The 20,845-nt window shown below is 44.6% G+C and overlaps 2 protein-coding genes across 5 annotated transcripts in view; one reads left to right on the top strand and one right to left on the bottom strand.

Moving 5' to 3' along the window:
* The window catches only part of arhgap21b (Rho GTPase activating protein 21b), a 36,308-nt gene extending 31,380 nt beyond the window's left edge, over positions 1–4,928 (top strand). For 2 of the 4 annotated variants that reach the window (XM_053438362.1, XM_053438360.1), the window contains exons 23-24: positions 1,734–1,765; positions 1,877–4,928. In XM_053438362.1, coding sequence (XP_053294337.1) covers positions 1,734–1,765; positions 1,877–3,442 — 1,598 coding nt within the window. In that variant the 3' untranslated portion in view covers positions 3,443–4,928. Of the gene's footprint in view, positions 1–1,733; positions 1,766–1,873 lie in introns of all 4 variants that reach the window. The other 2 variants (XM_053438361.1, XM_053438359.1) reach the window with 1 other exon arrangement.
* A 1,224-nt stretch (positions 4,929–6,152) lies between these two features.
* Positions 6,153–20,845, bottom strand: part of LOC128454626 (dipeptidyl aminopeptidase-like protein 6) — a 61,504-nt gene continuing 46,811 nt past the window's right edge. The window contains exons 4-26 of the mRNA XM_053438069.1: positions 19,480–19,574; positions 18,797–18,871; positions 18,658–18,710; positions 18,147–18,228; positions 14,911–15,031; positions 12,409–12,563; positions 11,846–11,943; positions 11,611–11,737; positions 11,417–11,455; positions 11,137–11,244; positions 10,478–10,569; positions 10,331–10,378; positions 10,134–10,246; positions 9,427–9,474; positions 9,232–9,330; positions 9,057–9,126; positions 7,614–7,808; positions 7,482–7,536; positions 7,265–7,367; positions 7,106–7,161; positions 6,922–6,994; positions 6,737–6,810; positions 6,153–6,296 (exon numbers count right to left, since the gene is read on the bottom strand). Coding sequence (XP_053294044.1) covers positions 6,153–6,296; positions 6,737–6,810; positions 6,922–6,994; positions 7,106–7,161; positions 7,265–7,367; positions 7,482–7,536; positions 7,614–7,808; positions 9,057–9,126; positions 9,232–9,330; positions 9,427–9,474; positions 10,134–10,246; positions 10,331–10,378; positions 10,478–10,569; positions 11,137–11,244; positions 11,417–11,455; positions 11,611–11,737; positions 11,846–11,943; positions 12,409–12,563; positions 14,911–15,031; positions 18,147–18,228; positions 18,658–18,710; positions 18,797–18,871; positions 19,480–19,574 — 2,123 coding nt within the window. The remainder of the gene's footprint in view (positions 6,297–6,736; positions 6,811–6,921; positions 6,995–7,105; positions 7,162–7,264; positions 7,368–7,481; positions 7,537–7,613; positions 7,809–9,056; positions 9,127–9,231; positions 9,331–9,426; positions 9,475–10,133; positions 10,247–10,330; positions 10,379–10,477; positions 10,570–11,136; positions 11,245–11,416; positions 11,456–11,610; positions 11,738–11,845; positions 11,944–12,408; positions 12,564–14,910; positions 15,032–18,146; positions 18,229–18,657; positions 18,711–18,796; positions 18,872–19,479; positions 19,575–20,845) is intronic.

The raw sequence follows: 20,845 nt of genomic DNA, 5'->3' as shown, positions 1-20,845 counted from the left end.
AGGAAGAAGGACGAGTGTTGTGCCCAGTGTAGCTGCCTAGTCTGCAGAAACCCGCAGCTCTATTAAATTTGGGCGAAAGGAGGAAGAAAGATAAAAAAGAAAGAAAGAGAAGTCGATGTTTGTCATTTTTCCTGTGGTGTGCACGTCTCATATTTAAACAAATACCCTAAATTGAGGGGATACAGAGCGATGCTGCTGTTCTCTCTCTGAAAGCCCTTCTGCTGTCTCTTGTTGTTTCTTAAGCTGATCGCAAGGACAAGTAGCATGGTACGGTCAACCTCAGGTTCTCTCTCGGCCATGTGGCATATTGTGTCATGATGTCTGAGGGTGGGGTCGTAGTGGTGGGACTGAGCTGGATGTTTGCCCCCCACGTGTGTTTACACAATAGCAAAGCCACACATGCAACCACGTCTCAGGCCGATAAATCTGTAGTGACTGACGCAGATGCACACAGCATAGCAGAGAACGGGGTGCTAGTATTTACTGGGACAGGTCGTTTTGTCTTTTTTTCATTTCAACGTCCTCCTATTGTGTCTTTTGTTCACTGTAATGTCCTTATTTCAACTATTATTCAGCGTTTAAGACATCGACACACAAACACATAGGGTACCTCCTCATCTCATACTGTTACATAATGTAAAACACCTACATCCATCACCGACATTCACAGTCTCTCTCCAGTCCGCGCCTGTGCACCGATGTACACATTTTAAACCTACAGTAGATAATTTCCAAGGCAGGAACTATTTCAGGAACTATTTTTGGAACTGCAGGGATTTTACCTGCGAGTAAACCAGAGGAGCCTGGGTAATGTCCACACAGGCAACCAGGCCTCATAGTTTCAACCGAACTTGTGTGTATTCCCACAAGTAGCATACAATACAGTTCTCTCTCACCTGTGAAAACTTGTATTTCATCTAGAGTCTGTGTACCTGTCACTCTAAATCTTGTTCGTGCTTACACTTGCTTTAGTCCCATAGATTGATACAAATTTGAGTTCCTGACTTTAGTTCCTGTGATTTCATAATTCCTGGAACAATTTTCTTATTTTTTTATTAGCATGTTACTTGCGTGTTTTCTTCTTTTGAGCAGTGAGTAAAGAACGTTTTGTGAACTCCTTGTTTTGCCTTTTTTTTGTTGCTGAAAATGTAGGGCTCCCTGTTAAAGGAGGAGTTAATCTAGCTCAGAGTAAGAGCAATCTCTGTTATGCTAAAGCTTGCCTGCGCCAGCTGTATCGACCGCGACACACTTACTGATCTGTTCAGCTCAGGCCCCTCTCAGTCAGTCCTCACTCCCTCTCCTCTGTGACGTCTTTGAGTTGGGAAAGAATGCCCACAGCTGGTTGGTGGCTACATGTGATGCTCTGTGACTGGCGTGTTTGTCCGTGATGTGCCGTCGTCCCATTGATACATAAGCATGAGCTGCTGTTCGTGTCTTGGTCTACTGCCGGGGTTCACCTCCTTTTCCTCTCATCCTTCATCTCAGGCCTCTTGCTGTTTTGTCCACTCTTCCATATTCTGCTTAGTGTGGACACTTGTCTCTTTTCTCTCTCTGACCAAAACAAAAATTCATCTGCTTTCATGGAGCTGCTCTCATTATCCTCATCGTGTCTGTTAGTGTCACTCTGAACAAACGTTTAACCTGCCTCTTCTCTTCTGTTGTGTCGTTGGCTGTTTAGAGCAAGCCACAGAGGTCCCAGACTTTTACTAATGACTCTCTTCTCTTTAATGCAGATTCAGCATGTAGTGACTCCTCCAAAGCTAAGGTAATGTCCTCATGTGTATTCTCACATAAAGTCCACATTTTGTTGTCTTTGTCTTGACTGTATCTGTGCATTGACAAGCGTTTAAAATCTGTTTTGGTTCTGTCTCAGCAGGGTTTGTGGGGGTCAGGGAAGGATCAGTGTAGCAAAGAGATGCTTCGCTCCTCCTTCTTCGCCAGCCGTAAACGTAAGAAGCCCAAGGACAAAATTCATCCTAGCAGCTCCGACGACGACCTGGATGGGGTGTTCATCAAGAAGGAGCTCCCAGAGGAGAGCCAGCAGCAGCCTCTGTGGTCCCCAGACAGACGGACCAAGGAGGAGGAGGGGGAGACGGATGAAACCAGCGAGAAGGAGAGACACAGCTCAGAGGAACAGCTGGACAAAAGCAGCAGGAAAGAGTCTCTCTCCAGCAGCCTGATGTCGCAAACCTCCCTCTCTCTCCACCCAGAGCACATTTCCTCCACGCTTCGCTCTGGCTCCCCCTACACCTCCCCCCCTCATTCCCCAAACCTCAGCTACCGGATGCCGATGGCTCACCAGTCCTCTCTGTCCGACCCGCCCTCCAACTACGATGACACCGTGTCCGACCTTGGTACGATGAACAGCACCAGCTCTCAGGCCTCGGTGCCCAGAGTGAGACGCGGCAGGACGGTGGCACTGGGTCAAGAAGTGGGCCCCAGCGGGCTGGGGGCGGAGGTTTGCTCCATCACCTCCGACTACTCCACCACCTCCTCCATGACGTTCCTGACTGGAGCCGAGATCAGCACCCTCAGTCCTGAAGTGCAGTCTGTGGCCGAGAGCCGGGGTGGAGATGATGCAGATGATGAGAGAAGCGAGCTCATCAGTGAGGGAAGGCCAATGGAGACTGACAGCGAGAGCGACCTGTCTGTGTTCACTGTTGGGAAGTCCGACCAGAGAGAACTGCAAGAAGCTCCGCGACCTCTCGCCTCCCACAGACTCATCGAATGTGACACGCTCTCCAGAAAGAAAGCCGCCAAACAGAAAACAGACAGTGAGTCGTCGCTGGAAGGAGCTCGGAGCGATAAGGATTCCAACAGACTCTCCCGTGTTTTGGGTTCAGCTAAAGGCATTTCAACCGGCAGCCTCAGCTCCTCGTCTCGTAGTGAGCTGGATAAGACGGAGCCTGCGTGGAAGCTGAAGATCACCGACCGACTGAAGGTGCGCTTGCGGACGTCTGTGGATGACATGTTTGGCGTGGGCAGTCAGAGGAGCCGGTCCCCGGAGGGTCGCAGTAAGAAGAAGAACATCCGACGCAGACACACCATGGGCGGTCAGAGGGACTTTGCAGAGCTGTCCGTTCTGGGTGACTGGCCGCAGCACATTTGCTCGGGCTCTCGGTCGGAGCTGTCAGCCGTGGACCGGCTCAAGCCCAAGTGCACCTCTCAAGACTTCTCCATCGGCGACTGGATTGCCAGAGAGCGCCACCGCACCAGCAATCCCGAGGTCAGCCTCGACTTCCCTGAACATCAGGGGGGTCTGTGCAGCTCAAACTGCCAAAACCGCAGAGCCTCTTCCTCTTCTGAACTCCCACATCGTCCAGCTGAGGTGGTGAACGGGGACGTTCCACAGAGTAAAAACCTGAGCCTCTCGGCCACCGCTCACCCGCATAAACTCGCCAGTTCCCAGGTGGTTCATTCACGATTCTATCAGTACCTGTGATGTGACGGACACGTGTGACTGTGTATGTTCTTTGTCTGTGAGATGTGTACTTACCTGGGAGTCTGTCGATATAATGTCTGTATGACCAATGTTTGTGAACGAGCATGTTGTACAAAACTTGTCAGGAGTGTGTGTCTGTAAGTGATGTGTGTGCTCGTGAAAAGAGAATTACTGTACACAGGGATCGTTGATCTTGCTCGTATATAAGGCATGGAACAAAATATTGTTTTTACCTTTTTCATTTCTTTTATTTTTTAATGACAAATGACTCTGGGATGGGTCAGCAGGAGGATCCCCTCCCTCCTAATTCAAATCCCTGTTATGCTGAAGATCGAGAGGACCTGTTGCTCGACGACGAGCCTGTGAAGCATGTGCGAGTAAGTGTGAACACTCGAGAGTTAAGATTGTTTAAAAGGTTTTAGCTAAGTGGCTTTAAGGATGACCTGACTTCTAGGATGAATAGGAAGTAGTGAAAAAAAAGATTTTTAGTATTGCAGAGGAGCTATTTTTGTGTAAAGAAAGTTATGATGTGTAAAGTCGGTGAGTCTCAGTAACCAAATGAAGAATGTACAGACATGCTTGCTGTAATACTGACTAAAAGCTTTAGATGCTTGTGTTTCATTCTAAAAGTGTACATATCCCTATTTTTCTGTGTACTTGAATTGTTTTTGGTACAGCCTGTGCGTGGACTGCTTACAAGCTCTCTGCTGTCAAAGGGGCTTTTCCAAAGGTACAAAGGTCACGAGGAGACACTGGAGTTATGCAAATGGAGCCAGATGTTTCTCCCCCCCCTCCCCCTTCCCCCCCGGTTATGAGGTTTTTAAGAGCAGTGAACAACGTCCCTCTGATGCAAATGTTCTGCCGTGTACTAGTGTCTGTGGTTCACACATCTGCCGGTGACTGGCAGGAGATCGCAAAGAGGAAGCAAAAGAATCTGGGTGAAGGAATCAGAAAAGAAAATCATGTATCTTCACAATAGGAAGTGCCTCACAATGAAATGTTAAGGGTGCCATACTGTCTTTGTTGAGAAACACGAAGATGTTACTGTGAATGACATTTTTATTGTCGACTGTCATTCTACAGGTTAGGAACCAATATGCCGAGCTTCCATTCCTTAGGCATTCCACTCTGGTCTTAACATGTTTTGTACTTTTTTTTTTCTTCTTTTCCTTCTCCTCCTGTTTTTTCATTTTTTGATTTTAACAGAACTTGAATTTTAAATAATTCCTTGTAAAATAAGTAACTTAAATGTACATATAAATGCCATGTTCTAGCTGCTTTACTTGACATTTCCATCAGATGGCAGGATTAAGTACAGTATTGAGAGACGACGCTCACGTGGCCTGAGAGTGTGTTGCGGGCAGTTTGGTACTTCTCTATGAGAGAGAGCGAGAGGAAACATTGGATTGAGCTGGACCATTTGTACCGATGCTGTGTTCCTCTGACTGCGAGAGGTCCTGAGACACTGGAAATAAAATTTGTCAATGGCAAAGGTTCAAGCGTTTTTGTTTCCTCGAAAAAAACTTTAAGATAAACTGTTGAAACACAAGAGTGATGTCGGCAAACATTTCAAAATGCTTTATATACAAGTTGCACATACAACATAAAGACTTAAACAATATAAGATTTATACACTTTGTACATCAGCTGACTAGAAACCACTGACAATACTGACAGAAGAGACATGGGAGGGGAGTGGGAGGAGAGTCAAGCCATTTAACACACAAGGCAAAGAAAATCACAAAATAATGAAGGTTCAGCATAGTTGACTCCTAGTATGCAAGTTTGGGAGGTAAAGATCTGCAAACGAAACATTAAACATTTGTTTGGGTATAACTCTTCAAGTAGTCTTTCAAGCAGACACGGTAGTTCATATTGACCTTTTTCACCATGGTCTAAGATAAAAATGATTCATACTTAACATTTTCCAACCAGTTTTACATTCCCAGAAAATGAAATCATGACGATCTGTGTTCGAGTCGTCGACAGGAGGCGCAGCTCGGACGAAGGCCTGCCCATGATCACTCCTCCTCAGCATCGTGTGGGCTCCTAACATGAACATTTCACCCACATTAAGGCACAGTGACTAAAAGAAGAGTTCGATCCACATGTACAGGGCGAGGGAGACGTTTAAATGTGCCCTCGTTTTATGAAGCAACTGAAGGACCTGATGCAGCCGGACATCAACGGTACTACTGTGAGACATCGAGCAGGAATTCGGAGAAACAAGTAGCAGTTATCATACCAACAATCAGGAAGTCAGTTTGCAAAGGTTATGGGAAAGTGTCAGCCTCTCAAAAGTTAAATCTCATGGTAATAAATGGATTTTCGGGGGGGGGGGGGTAGTTTGTGCTGCAAAGTGCTCACTTGAAGACAGGTCAATGTCAAAAAATGGGCATCATGTTGATCCTCTATTTGTCCACTAGAGGGAGCACTAGTCCCTTTATTCAAATCTTTGTTTCCACATCTGAGATTCATTTCAATGTCTGACTGGTTTCCAGCTCAGGAAAGGAGAGCACCCCCCCGGGTAGCACATGCTCGTGTCTGCGTTTCAGAGCTAAAGTCAGATTGGACGGGGGGTTGTGGGTCGACTGGGTCAAGAGAGAGAGATCTGTTGCATATTGTGCTTGAGCAACTGGCCCGGGTGGGGGTCGGACGGTGGGGGTCGGTGTGAAGGGGCCAGGGGGGGGGGTGCTCAGGGGGAGCAGGCTTAACTGTCGTCCTCCTCCTCCTGCTGGTCGTCCTTCAGCACCTCCGGCACCCGGAAACACTCCTCGAAGAAGTTGACCAGAGACTGGCTCAGGTGCTGCTGCGTCCCGTCGCTGTTCAGAAAGTGTCCTTCGTCTGGGTAGATCTGCACAAATGGATTCTTTCACGATCAATTGGTTTATTAAAGACCAGCTGGTGCAACTGTGTGGTCATGACTATAACGGAATAACCCTCGTCTTATTGGTTCAGTCTTAGTGGGATTACAGCTACTGTTAAAGCTTCCTCCTCAAGGGTTTGTAGAGAGTGGCCAGTTCCTTGTTGTTTGTAGTTTTGACCATAAGATTTCTCTTAAAAATAAAGATTTCTCTCAAGCATCTAATTGCAAATCCTGACAGTTGTGGCGTTAAATGAAGGTTAACATAAAAAGGACCTATCTAAACGAATTCAGGACCTAGTACAAATTATTTTAACATGTTTCAGAATTTGTATAGCCTAAAATTCTGATTTCTTTAGAGCCTGAGAAAACCCTGTCACAGAATCTAGAATAATGATCATTGGACAGTGACTTCAGAATCGGCTGCTCACCTGTAGAGTGTAGTTGGCTTTCTCGCTGATAAGATGGTTGATGAATTTGGCCGTGTGCTGAAAGTGAACCTTTTCTGTGAGGACAAGATCGGAGGGACACGTGAGACACCATTAACAGTCACATACTTAGTGTTTCACTCTCAGTGCTGAGAAAATTTAAACGTGTAAGAGATTGTCTCTGTTACCGTCGGCAGTCGGGTGAATTATCAGGTACTGTTTTTCCAGAAGCTGAACCGCCCTTTGTGCTAAATTTGCATTCTGAAGAAAAGAGGAAGCAGAATAATGACCCTCTGCTCCAGCCTCCGTCTAATTCAGCAAAACATCTTGTTGCACGATTTGGATAAAGAGACACAGGAGGTAGGACGTTACCGTGTACACCCGGGAATCTGTCTTTAAGCCGAGGTATCGTTCAGAAAAGGCAGATGCTGCGATTTGGGAAAGAAAAGAAAAACAGGTTTAGAAAGATCAGTTGTCTTCACACACACTGTCCCAATATCTCTTCAAGATGTCTAGAGAAGAAGAATATACCGTAAAGCTCAAAATCCGTGATGGGCGAGACTGCAGTTCCACATTTGAGTTGGGTAGGATCTTCAGAGCTCAAGAGCATCGTGGCTAAATATCCTCCATACGCCTGGAGGAAGACACAGACATCATGAAGTGAATTACACAGTGGAAATCTGTCTATGAAGCCTTGCAGGTCACCGAAGTCAAAAAGACAGGATCCTCTTTGAACAAGTGCTCGTACCTTTCCGTAAACTCCAATTCGGTTCTTATCGATGTAGGCTTCTTCTGAAATGACCCTGAGAATGACAGAAAATCAGTCAGACTTCGAACCCACGCTCACAGCCGTGCTCACGGTTCTGGTGGTGGTTCCGACCTGAGGGCCTCCAGCTGGTCCCTCTCCTCTAACTTCCCCAGCCTCCCCCGCACTTTGTGGAGGAGGTTGGTGCCCTGGAAGCCGCTGCCGTGGCCGTCAAAGCGGATGACGATGGTGCTGAAGCTGCTGACCAGAACCGTGTCCCAGTCCACCTGGAACCGCTCCGTCACCATCTGTCCCCCGGGCGTACCGTCCCTGTGGGAAATATTGGCAGGATGTTCAACTTTGAGGAAAATCTCCAGCTCGTTCCACTATCCAGAAATGAAGCCAAATTATCCTGGATACAAACGCCACCATCTTGTGCATCCACCCCCTCATCGCAGTAGTGAGGACCCCCCCCGACACCCGCTCCGCCAATCGTGAGTCTCAGCTGTCAATCATGATGTTTCAGCCCATTTTTCCAGCACCAAACTACACATCAGAACCAAACTCACCAGTAAAGAGAGCTTTGAACACACATCAGTGTGATAAGAAACTACCTCAAATGACAGAAACCATTTTGAGAACATTTCTTTGACACCTACTTTGACTTTATATTTTGGCCCAAGTCCAATCCACTAACATTGAGGAGGTGGGATTTATGAACTATACTGCAGCCAGCCACCAGGTGGCCATCCAGATACATTGGCTTCACTTTAGGGAGCTGTTATGTTGTCCATCTTTATAAACAGACTTTAAATACTCAAAACAGTATATACTATACCAGAGGTCTTCAACGTTTTTCAAGCCGGGGACCCCCAAACTGGTGGAGAGATGGAGCAGGGACCCCCTACTATATATATTGTATAAAATTGTGTTTTATATTAAACTGGGCCTAGTGCCATATATAAACAAAACTACCCTGTTATTGTCCATTCAATACTAATTCAAATATAACACGGGTTCATATATTCATGTTTTTAATTTAAACATGTGCTAGGTACAGGTTGGCCATGCCACTGCCATTTATAAACATACATCTTGCATACAACACTGAGCTATTAAAGTAATTCACAGATTCATTTATTTTTTTATTTTAAACATACACGTAGAAGAGACAGTGAATCCTCAAGCCATCTGTGGATGGCACACATACTCCCACATCAGTGAGATGTCGGACCCTGATGGGTAGCACACAACTTATCTAACCTTTGATGTATGGAGGTTGTCAGGCAGAGGGTCAAATCAGCCTCTCAATATGTTGGATGCATGTTAATGTGTATTCAAAGACATTTAAATTTTGAGAAAAAAATTGGTTAGAAAATAAATCAAATATTACAAAAATTATTACAAAAATTCGAATTAACCAAACATTTAGCGACCCCCCTGCAGTACCTCCGCGGATTCCCTAGGGGTCGCGGACCCCCTGTTGAAGACCTCTGTACTATACAATAGTTTAAGTGACATCATTTGAGCTGATTTGTATCTCAGCCTTTACTTTCTGTCATGTGTGTTCATACGTACACCAGCAACAGTAATGGATAGTGGGCGGTATCTACGAATCCAGCTGGTTTCAGGATCTGCATCGTCAGCGCTGCAACACACAGGACGGCCTCAATGTTACATCGTACAATTCGAGAGGGAAGCTTGAAGGTGTAACTTGTTTTTTCGGCCGATCGACATGAAAGTGGACACGTACTGTAGTCTTCTATGGTGAGGGTCTTGTACTCCACCTTGGGCATCTGCATGTTGCTGTACGTGTGGTTCACTCTGGCGTTTGTCTCCACGTCGATCACCTCTGCAGCAAGGAGGGAAATAAGCTCCCATGTTAGAATCAATCAATGAAAATGTGTTTTCTGTGGATCCAGGACGAGACCAGAGGGACGACACTCACTCTGTTTGTCCTCTGTGCTGTAGATTGCCACACTCGGTATATCTGGGCCTGCAAAGAACAATTCAGGGAGAAATAATTAAGAATGTCCTGATAAGAAGTTAACGTGATAAACTTGATAAAACGTCCTGTAAGAAGCCTGAAACTAAAGCTAGTCTCTGCAAAAGAGTCGCCAGTGTCTCATCTCAAACACATTTTTAGAAACAGGCCTCTCAGCCAGCGCCACAGTTAATAATCCCCTTCGGTCACATGAGGAAGAAGCTTATCATTTCACAATGGAGTTACTCTCCAAAGATCCAATTAATGAAGAAAGCCAGCGGCACTTTTCATCCCCGGAGTGAGCCCCCTAAACAAATCAACTTCCCCAATAACTCCACTGTTGTGGCCCAGTGTGGGAAGAAAAATAGAAGAGAGCTGTCTCTGAGGGACAGAAGGAAAACATCAGCTAAACAACAACACAACGCAAACCACTGGGCTCCGTCTCTTAACAGTAACATCAGAGAAGCCACAGCCAGCAGCTCGGGACCAGACATGTATTCCTGTGGCGAATCCAGCCGGGGTTTGAGGTTATCTGCTAATATCCAGTTCGATGTGAATCATATTAGCTCTCAGCCGGACTCGAAGCACTAATTCAGTTTGACTTTCCACCGGACATTTAGATCCTTTCACTCTCATGAAGACAAAAGGAGCCTTGACTCCGGGTCGCTCACCTTTACAGTTGAGTAGGAAGTACTGCATGTTGTGGCTGAACGAAACGTCCATGTAGCCGCACTTGAACTCACAAGACAGGCAGCAGCGGTTGAAGGGGGGGATTGTGTCGGCGCTGTGGGATGACAACGAGTGAGTGTCATCACTTTTAAACAGCACAACACGAAAGAGGCACTTTAAAGTTCCAGTGATATCCTACCTGTAAAGGTGCCGTCGCTTGGGGTCATCCTCCGTGCTTAGAAAGTATCTGGGGGAAAAAATATGAATCCGAAACATCATCCTTAGATAATAAACTCTGCAGCACTGGCTGTTACAGATGTGGTAGAAATGATGAAAAACATCTCACATGAGGTTTCTTTCATGATTGTAGGCCAAGATGCTGGTGATGTCCCAGTCTCCAGAGGTCAGGGACTGGAGGATGTCTGTGCTCGTGTTCGGCTGCACAGCAATAACACAGGGGACCAGTAAATACTCTGTACCAGGCCTCACAGGACATTACAATAATAATTAAATTATTTTTACTTTTACGAGAATAAAGTTGTTATATTACAGAAAAGCTGTAATTTTACAAGATCACAGTAATAATAAAAACTAAATACTACAGTATTTATTACAATATATAAAATATATAAAAAAAACTAAATACATTTTGATGAGAATGGTCATAATATTAAAATAGTCATACAATTTTACAAGAAGAAAGTTATAATTTTATGAAAATGAAGGATGAATATTAAAAAAATAGTAAAGTTGTAATTTTGGCTGTGTGCTGAAAGTAATTTTAAGGCTTCCTACAAAAAGTTCTAATGATGAAAAAAAGATTTTTACGTCGTAATTTTACGACTCAATATGTAAAATTATATTAAAGTAGTAATTATGACGAGAATAAAATCATTAATGTAGTTATTAAAGTTAAAAGTTGAGGCCCTAATACGGTTAAAGGGCTCAAAGTACTCCGTCGTACTATTCAAATAAAACTAACTTGATAACTTTGCGGTTACCCACCAATGAAGTAGACATGGAGATGTGGAAAAACTTTCCTCTCCCACCCTGAGGTATCGCTCGGGTGAAGAAGAACTTGTGTCCGCCGTGGGAAAAGAGCGGCGCTTCATTCTGCAGTGAGGAGAGAGGGAACAATAACAGCTGCCTGTGCATCTGAAGTGTGAGTCCACGTCAGGCCTGCGGGGCTTTTTCCATCTTCTGTTATTTATTTGTTCAGGCTCAGACACACAGAGGAAAGCGACTGCTGCACAGCAACAGGACAGCTTGTGTTTGGATCACCTACCTGTCTGTGCAACCAGCTCTCACTCTCATCCTCATGTTTCTGAAACAAAGAAGAGAGGATTGAGTTCAAAGCTTCTCTGAGTCTCATAGATCACATAAATAAAACAATAAATCTGGTAGTTTTTTCTTATTTTTACTCATGTCATTTCTGACGTATTTATATCAAAACTTTGGGCGAAGGTGCCTCATGTTCACCTTGATGCAGACTCCAGTTGTGGCCTCGCACAGCGTCAGGATCGAGTTGTTCTGCGCTCTGTTCAGCCAGTTGACGGCCAGTTTGGTGCTGGTGGCCCATTTCACCATGGTGATGTAATATTCCCTCCTGGAAAAAATCAGACAGTGGGAAAAATGCACCAATCATAGCTTGACTCCATGACCTCGGGCTCAACTATCTTGAGAACATGCTCAGGAGCTGTTTTGGGCTCCTCACCCTATCCGGGGGTCGTCAGGTTTCTTCATCACCACCGTGTGCAGGGGTCCGTTGAGGCTCACCACAGACAGGTGCACTACAGGGTTTTCTTCCCCGGCCTGCAGGGGGCCAAGAGGACGTTCGATAGTTTAAGACAGTGAAGAATCGTCTTTCTGTCTTTCAGAATAAAACATGCTCAAGAAAAGTCCTGTGTGTGCGGTGGTGGGATGTAAGTACCCGAGTCAAGTAAGTAAGTACGGATCTGAAGTAATCATCCAGCAGCATATAAATATTGTTGAAAAAATCTGTAATTTTTGGAATATTATCATACATATAATATAAATATAACACTCTAAATATAAACTATGCAAATTATTTCATTTAAAGAGAAATACCAGATTTCAGTTGGGGCCCGGGCCCCCCCAGGCCCTGCTCTTTGATCCACCCCTGATTCTTCTGCCATTACTTTTGAACATTCCCTTGTAACTGAGTAATCTGTTTCCTTTGTGGCATTACGACTTTTATTTAAATTTGCATATCTCAGTACATCTCCCACCACTTCCCTGTGGTTGGTCTCAACTTGCCTTTGGGTAGTGATACTCCAGGTTGGCAGGGTACGGCATTCCTGTGAAAAATGGGACTTCCATCTTCGGCACCAGTGAGTCATTGATGGTCATGTAGGCCAGCCGCAGCCCGTCTGGAGACCACCAGTGGGCGATGTGGGTCTGCAGGATCTCCTCTGAAATACAAAACGACCACCAGATAATGTATGAAACTGATTCGATTGTAATAGATTTTTCTTTTCTTCCTGTTTCTTTTTTAGACCCTCTGACCCTCTGTGAGTTGAAATGAATGTTTGTACCAACTTTGAGGAAACTCCCTCGAGGTGTTCTTGATGGTGTTCCATTTGCTGTCGCTGGCACGGAGACGTAGGAACAGATTAGATTATCTCAAAACGGTTTCGTCTTTCATTGCAAAAACATTCCCTGGTGAGTTTTCTTTTTCCTTTGGTTTCCTGATGAGTGTTATTCTTCCAGCAGGGGGCAGAAGAGCTCTATCGAGAAGCACTTGTGAGTTCCCCTTCACTGCAGCTTCCAGTGAGGAAACCATCAGCACAACCTTGATAAGGACGTTGCGATTTTGTTATCATTGATGATGCAAGGCTTCAATTATTTCCTTTTTTGACTTCAAGGTGAATTCAGACGGGGGAGTTTGTTATTAGAGTGTCAGAGTGGGCAGATGAGACGAGGAGCTTTCAGGTAAAAGCTGTAACTAGTTTGCTGCAGGATGTTCAAGGCCTTTGTTCACAGAACACAAAAGTCCTTCAGTATGTCTTCTTTTCAATTATTTTGTTCATAATAAGGTCAGAGGGTTTAATAGGACTTTTGGGATGTTAATTATTTTAAATAGCACATTGTAACCATAGGATACACACTGAATCTGTTGTTCCTACCAAACTAAAGCGCACTCCAGCAAGACGAGGTGCTTTTTTTCCGTGTTCCTCGTGTTCCTTGTGTTCCTCGTCTTCCCACATCCTCTCTGACAATCCAAAGTGCGGGAGATGCTGTCTCCTGTGCTGTCAGAGGCGAACACACAGCCTCAGCAGGCGAGGGGCCCCATGCATAGACAACCGACAGAGCTCCAGACAGCCTCACGTCTGAGACCACGGAGCTCCACCTATTGTTGTCAGAGCTCTCACTTCTTCTGGGATCTAACCTTTTGAACGTCTCTGCCATCTTTAATCTCTACATCAAAGTTGTTGATGCGTTTATTCTGACAACTGAGGAGTAATTATCAACTCTGATCATCTTCAAAGCATTTGCAAAATTATTTCGGGAAAAATATGAATCATCCAATGAGACGATGGTGATGCAATTAAAATGTGATTAGTTTGAAGCGTTATTTCTCCAAATGCTTTTCCAGTGGAAATTTGACAGAAACAGAAATAGAAGACAGAAAATGATGAGATAAATCATTTGAGGTTGTGTTTTTCTGTGCTGTACATTTGTCAGCAGGATCACATTCATTTATTGATTTCTCAAAGAAGAAATTGGGGGAGGTGTGCACTCTATTGAGTTTTAAGAAACAACCGGTGCATGCATGTGTTACACGTCCCCTGAAATCACCTGTTCTACCTCTTTAAAACAGCCGATAACCCAGTGATGGAGACGCCCGCCGCTCACACTCAAGTTTATATTCCCTCAACCCGCGTGTGTGAATACAGCATGAAGCTACATGGGCTTTGTGTGCGGGAGACAGTCTGTTGAAATATAGCGAGAATGAAATTGAAAATGGATTTCTCGTGTCATCATGTCCTGTGCCTACAACGAAGAAGTAATCCAAAGAATTAATGAAAAAGCTCTTAGAAGTGACCCTGAAGCTGCTCAGAATGTCTCTCATAATAACTCGCATTACACAATTGTGTTATTCACTTACTCCGCACTTATTGTCCCCCAACCGCCCTCGGCATGAATCCAGAACTAAAAAAACAACAACGCCAGATAAAGAAGTCTCCACTTAATAAACAAGACACCTATAAACTTTATCATAATCATGCACGGTGGAAATTCTGGTCTGGAATATGGCGGTGCATCCATAAACAGAGCCATCTGCAAGTGGGACATAATCACTTCATCGGAAAGTGTCTCACGTTAAGTTATGAGCGTATTTTGAACATCTGCTGATGGTGAGAGGCAGCAGTGCAGACATGAATTATTAAAAGTGCATGAACACGAAGATGAGCTATGGAAGTCGGGTGTGGGCGGGGCACTGAAACGCAGCCAGATGTGCTCTCTCAAACGGAAGCGTTAACGGAAACACCCCCGCCCGCCTCAGGGAGGAGGCACTTTAACACTGACACGTCCAAAAGTAGTTTTTAAAAAGTGTTTACAACTTTAATGCTACAGTGTTTTACATCGTCTGTTTTATTCCAGCTTTGTGGCAATAACTCGAAGATGACCCTTTTCTGTGTCAAGCTGATATTACTCCACTCCAAATAGTTTCCCCAGTGTGTAAAAACATGACTGGTCCAAACCTCAACCTGGGCTTTGTCGTGTTTGTTGTGTAACTGTAAGTTGTCGTCTTACCCTCGTACAGCCAGTCAGCGAGGCCGTTGAAGACGAGTCCCTCTTGACCGGTGGAAACCAGGCGGAGCGCTCGGCTCTCGATTGTCGTCTTGTAGTAGATGTTGTTTTCAAATATGAAGATCTGCAAGGACAAGTGCAGAGCGTTGACTGGGATTTAATAATCCAAACATGCTCATGTGTATTGACGCATTGATTTGCACCTAAACTTTAATTTCCTGCAGAGCACAGCATCGTCTGTTTTCTGCATCTTGCTTTTCTTCATCTGTTGTACACGAACCCGATCCGTCTTTCCTGCAACACGACTGAATCTTCAGAACAGCGACCAACCCGATAACAATTACAAATTAAAATGGTCTCAGTCGACATCAGCCTTGAGCACTGTATTAACGGGTATTTGTCTCATTACGGTTCCGACTGAATTCCTCTCCAAAGCATATGAAAACATTTCTGTTGTTAATCAAGGCACTGGAGCTGACTGGGGCCCTGCAGGCACACACACACACACACAGACACACTTTTTTCCTCCAGTATTTGTTGAAACATTAAGTCGTCTTGTGTTGTGGACAATGGCTGAGTTAAACGGCGAGTCACACTGCTGATTAAGGCTGTCAGCACCAACGATGGCGTCGCCTGAAGGAATGAAGACCAACCACTGGCAGATGTGACACTTAAAACCCTCTGTCAATCCACTCCAGTGTTTTGCGCTGGTGCCAGCTCACAGGAGATGGATGTGTGTTGATTGGTAATCCGACGCTCCCGCTGTGTTTGGTGTGACTGAGCTGTCGGCTGAAACCTCTTCAGATAAAACTAAAACCTCCAATCGCCACCAAAGAATAAAAAAGAGAGAGAACAACATGGCTCCCTTCGCTCTGATGTATGGCTGCTGTTGGTGAAAATCAAAGTTGTATATTATGGGATCCACATCTGAGGAAAGCAGATCAATGCAGGGCAGTGTGCGTGCAGCAGAGGGAGCCGGTGGTGGTTGGCGAAGGCTGCGAAATCACCGTGGGACTTAAAGAAATTCACAGGCAGCTTTCAAAGAGATTCATAAAACAAACTGATCTCTCAGTTTTTTTAATTATGTTCACTCATACCTCAGAAAAAAGTTGCCTCACAACTCAACCTTAAGAACCTGGATTCAGCTTCACAACATCAACACCAAACGATGAAAAGCTACGGAAAGTCTCGAGGCTCAAACGCTCACCGCCGGCACAGGAAACCATCAGTTAGTCGTGAGTGACCCTGCAGGGTCGTGAAAAGGGGAATCATCTGTAGAGAAGGTGAAACTCTCCTGAAGTCTAAACTGAATTCAAGTGATGTTGATGAGAGAAAACAGAGGATGAGCTAAATGTGGGAAAAAAAAGAACTATTTCAAAAGTGTGGTGAGATGAAAGTAGATATCTGTGGAGCGCCTATAGCAGGGTTTCAGAACTGTACTCAAGTGTGTGTGTGTGTGTAGTTGTGTACGCGTGTTTGGTTGTTGAATATTTTCTAAATTTGCCAAGCCAAACAATGCCAAACTATTTTGTTCAACAACACTTTAATTTGGTGTCATTTTTGTTTCAAAATTACCTTCCTCATCTTCCCTCCTCCTTCGTGTGTCTGTCACCTCCTTCTCAGGTGTGTGTGTGTGTGTGTGTGTGTGTGTGTGTGTGTGTGTGTGTGTGTGTGTGTGTGTGTGTTGACCCAGCCTCACTGATTGCTCTGTCATAGTAGAGTAATTGCTTGTGTTTTAATGAGGGGCGCGGAGCAGGTTTCATCTCCCTGCTCCTCTGAATATACACCTGATGCTTGGCTGCTCACAGGCCACACTGCCACACACACTCACAAACACCTCTCATTTTTACACACCAATGAAACGCTTGATGATAAATCATACTAATTCAGATAATCTCAATGGGAAATTATTGTTTTCACAAATCATGTGGGGGGAGGGAAAAGGCGGGTCCAACATCAGCAGGTCAGTCGACTCAAAACACGAGAGCTGGTTTCATTTTAACTTCTGCTTTCCACCAGATCAAAAGTGGAGCCACAGCAACAGAAGCAACTATGTGGTAGCGTATTACCATGTGCCCATTTATCTGTATCCTTTCCTCCCGTCAGCCAATTGAAATGTTCATATTTTCTCACAGCAAAGCATCGGTAATTGAACTAAATGATACGATTAGAGCAAATATGGAGGTGGAGAAAGATTTTAATTAATAGCTGATGAAACACACAAACAGATCTGCAATCAAACCAGAAATGAATTCAACGAGGTAGATAGAGAAGCAGCAGTTTGGATTGATGCGAGAGAATAAACCAAAAGATTATCGGGGGTTTCAATCAATGGCCCCTTTAAGCTCATTAAGGGATGAGGCTTGTTAAGATTATCTTCCTGTCAGCAGATCCCGTGAAAAGACCAAAACCAACCACGCGTCAGTCATCTCATAATTCTGCTCTCGCTGAATACTCAAAGCCCCAAAACCCACCAACACCTACTGAGGACATAACTCTTAAAAAAACGATTGCATGTTGTTATTTGTAAACTAGAATCACCACCAACACCTCTGCCAACCAGAGGAGCTGACCTGCTGCATTCACAGTAACATGAGATCATCTTGACATTTGGCTTTCCACCACAGCAGTCAAATCAGTATCATCTGTGACTCCAATCCAACTGGTCAAAGCTTGAAGGCACACACACACACACACACATCTTTGTACAGCTTAGTGAGGACACTCATTGGCATAATGCGTTCCCTGGCTCCTTACCCTAACCCTAACCATACAAAGTGAGGACCACTTTCCCAAAATGTCCTCACTTTGTAGGTTGTAGGCTCAAACTGGTCACAAAGATATCTGTACAAGAGCGCACACACACACACACACACACACACACAAACACACGTGAAAAGGGCCTTGTGCTTGCTCCCCTGCAGAAACCCCAGACTGTCGTAGGCCACAGCTTATGCCACTAAGACACCATCTGCCACTGAGACGCTCACCAGCTCCTGTGTTGTCATGAAGTTGTGAAATCCCCAAAAGTTTTAGCTTCATTGACCTTAACAGAGGTCGAAGCAAAGAAAGTTCCCCCACAGCCCCTTAATGCAGTTATCAACACATTGCACACAACAGTCGTCTGCTGCACTGTGACAAACAATAAGTCACCAGTGAGCTTCCTCCGCCACACAGAGCTGCTTCCACCAGTGATCCAGTATTCACTGAGTGTAACCTCAAGGGCGTGGCCTCCTTACCAGCTGCTGGCCCCGGGGTCCCCATCCGGCGTACTGCAGGCCGGCCTCATTCACCTCAGGAGGATTCAGGGGCCAAGTTTCCCTGTGGAGACGACAGCGTTATAATAATTAATTCAGCATTAGTCAGTATGTACCCTGCATGCACGATGGATACAGTGTGACTGAATACAAATGCAGAGTAACAGCAAAGACGTTTCTTCCTGCTTGCTCCCTCACCGAACGCTTCATCAATCACACGCATACTTTTTTAGCCCAGCCCGACTTTGCTCTGGCTCGGCACAAACACCGAACAGTGGGGGAAATAAGCAGACATATATGGATGGAAGGCTAAAAACAGGCCGTGCTGAACGCAGCACAGCAAATGAACTTAAGTGCACCCCCCAAAAGTGAAGCAGAGAAAGCAGGAAACTGGGGGCTGACGTCAGTGGACTGTGGACATGAGGTCAGGCTGAGGGTCAGAGATCTGGCCCAAAACCACACAATGAATGAAGACACAGGAAATGGTTCTTACTGCGTCACCAGGCTGTAAATAATGTACTTGGCCACGTAGGAGTGTTGGTAGATCTGTGGCAATAAAACAAAAAGCCTCAAATTAGGACGGAGTCTGAAAAAAAGGATTTGGTGCAAGCCAGCACACCGAGTTTTCTCACCGGTTTCACGTCAAAGGCGAACAACACGTGGAGCATGTCTGGAGATACTTGGTACTTGTCGGCCTTGGATCTGTCCTGAATGAGATCAAATAAAACACACAAACACACACACTCAAAGTCGTAACACACCCAGGACACGAGCAGCAGAAATAACACTGGTGGACAAGGTGCGGAGGTGGCTAAATGTTCTTTACTTAAATAGAAGTACACATACTTGTGCTAGAAACAACTCAAGTGAAAGTATAAGAACTGATTCGACTTTGAGTGAAGGTATAAGATTATATATGTATAAGTACAGGCTCTGATATGTACACAAAGTAGAAAAGTAAAAAGTACCCGACTGGAGGCCGGTCTGCTGTGACACATGTCACGTTGATATAATTAGAAGATTAATTAAACTTCAAAGACGTTAAAGCAGGAAAACATTTCTGAGCATGACAAATTGTCCTTTAATTTACTATTCTTGATTTAAATAAGTAGGGGAATGTTTTGTTGCTCCTCTTCATCCCGACTTTATCAGTGATGGTGGCAGACTCTTCACTTTTGTTCATTTTGTTGCTCCTTGTCATGAATACGCCTCTCTCTCGTGTTACGTCTATCAATCTTGAAAATGTGTAGTATTTATATTTGTAATATTATATTTATTTGTACTTGGTTTCTTCCTGTGATGACATGATACTCACAAACAACTGGTTGGGCACGACGACGATTCCCTCCTTTGTGTCAGCGTTGAGCTTGATAACGTTCCCGTCCCTCGTACGATACAGCAGCTCATTGTCTGAAAATAGTAAACAAAACCCCCCCCCCACCAGAGATTTAGATGGAAAAAATCCCGGTGAGTTTCTACTCCCACATTACTTTTTACAGTCTCTACTCCTCCTCCTCCTCCTCCTCCTCCTCCTCCTCCTCCTCCACCTATGACAACATTTTCAATAAGCCAGGTTGCTCTTCCGCTGCAAATACAGTTTTTTTGGGGTCTACTTTGGGAACAAGCTGCAAAAGCAACCCAGACATATAACCCTAACCCACACAGAGATATTATCATTCATTTAGAGCCAAGTTTCTGGAACCTGATGAATCTATGTTGATATTCACTCTCCTCTTAGCTCAAATTTGTCTGAAATGCATCTCTGTGTTGACCTGCCACACTTGTCTGCTGCTTTGTGCTGTGCTGGTATAGTGTAGACTGGAGATTTCTTTTATGTGTTAGATACTTGATTTCCTTTCTCTGGTTTCCTTAGCACCAGAAAGACTGTTTTTGAAATTCAAATTTTTGCAGTAATTAAAAAAGTTGTCTCAAGGGAGTTTATACTAAACTTTCTGGAACACGATTCTGCTTTTGAAAAAAATAAAGTTTGTTGCCTTGTGACGAAACACAAACACCCACAATTTTTTCCCCCAAAAAGGTCAAAGGGGGAGCTTCAGCCAATCCTAGCAGACATTGGGTCCGAGGCAGGGTCCATCCTGAACAGATCGCCATGACAGGACCCACCGACTTAGACAAACATTTACAATCACACCTTTGGTCAAATTAAAGTCTCCAATTACTGTACCACCATGAGAACAGTTTCAATGAATCTATTTCATGAGGAGATCGGCGCCGGATAAAGAGAAGTGAGAGTGATTCTGGTTTCCTTCACCAAGGAGGTTATGTTTTCATCTGCATTTATTGATGGGTTTCTTAGCAGGATTATGCACAACAAACCTGGACGGATTAACACAAAACTTGGTACAGGTTTTTAACATGGGTCAAGGAAGCACCCATTACATTTTGGAATGAATCCGTTTCAGGGGGCAGATCCAGATGTTTAGGGGCCTGATATGTATGTGTGTTTGCAATTTGGTGCAGATCCATATTGAAATCCAGTTGTAGTGAATTAAATGTGGTTTCTTAGGGTTTCACTGCCGGGCCTTGGCGGAGGTATAAACTCTACTGAGTGACATTCTAGCTTCATGAGTAGATCCAGCCTCAGAGGTTCCCAGTTGATGGCTTGTTTTCCCTATTAGAGTTAATATTATATTTTGTAATATGAATGTGGCAGATTAGTC

Source organism: Pleuronectes platessa, chromosome 13 (assembly GCF_947347685.1).
Source record: "Pleuronectes platessa chromosome 13, fPlePla1.1, whole genome shotgun sequence".
Classification (NCBI taxonomy): Eukaryota; Metazoa; Chordata; class Actinopteri; order Pleuronectiformes; family Pleuronectidae; genus Pleuronectes; species Pleuronectes platessa.
Note: the sequence above shows the minus strand (reverse complement) of the source record. Positions and strands in the feature narration are given on the sequence as shown.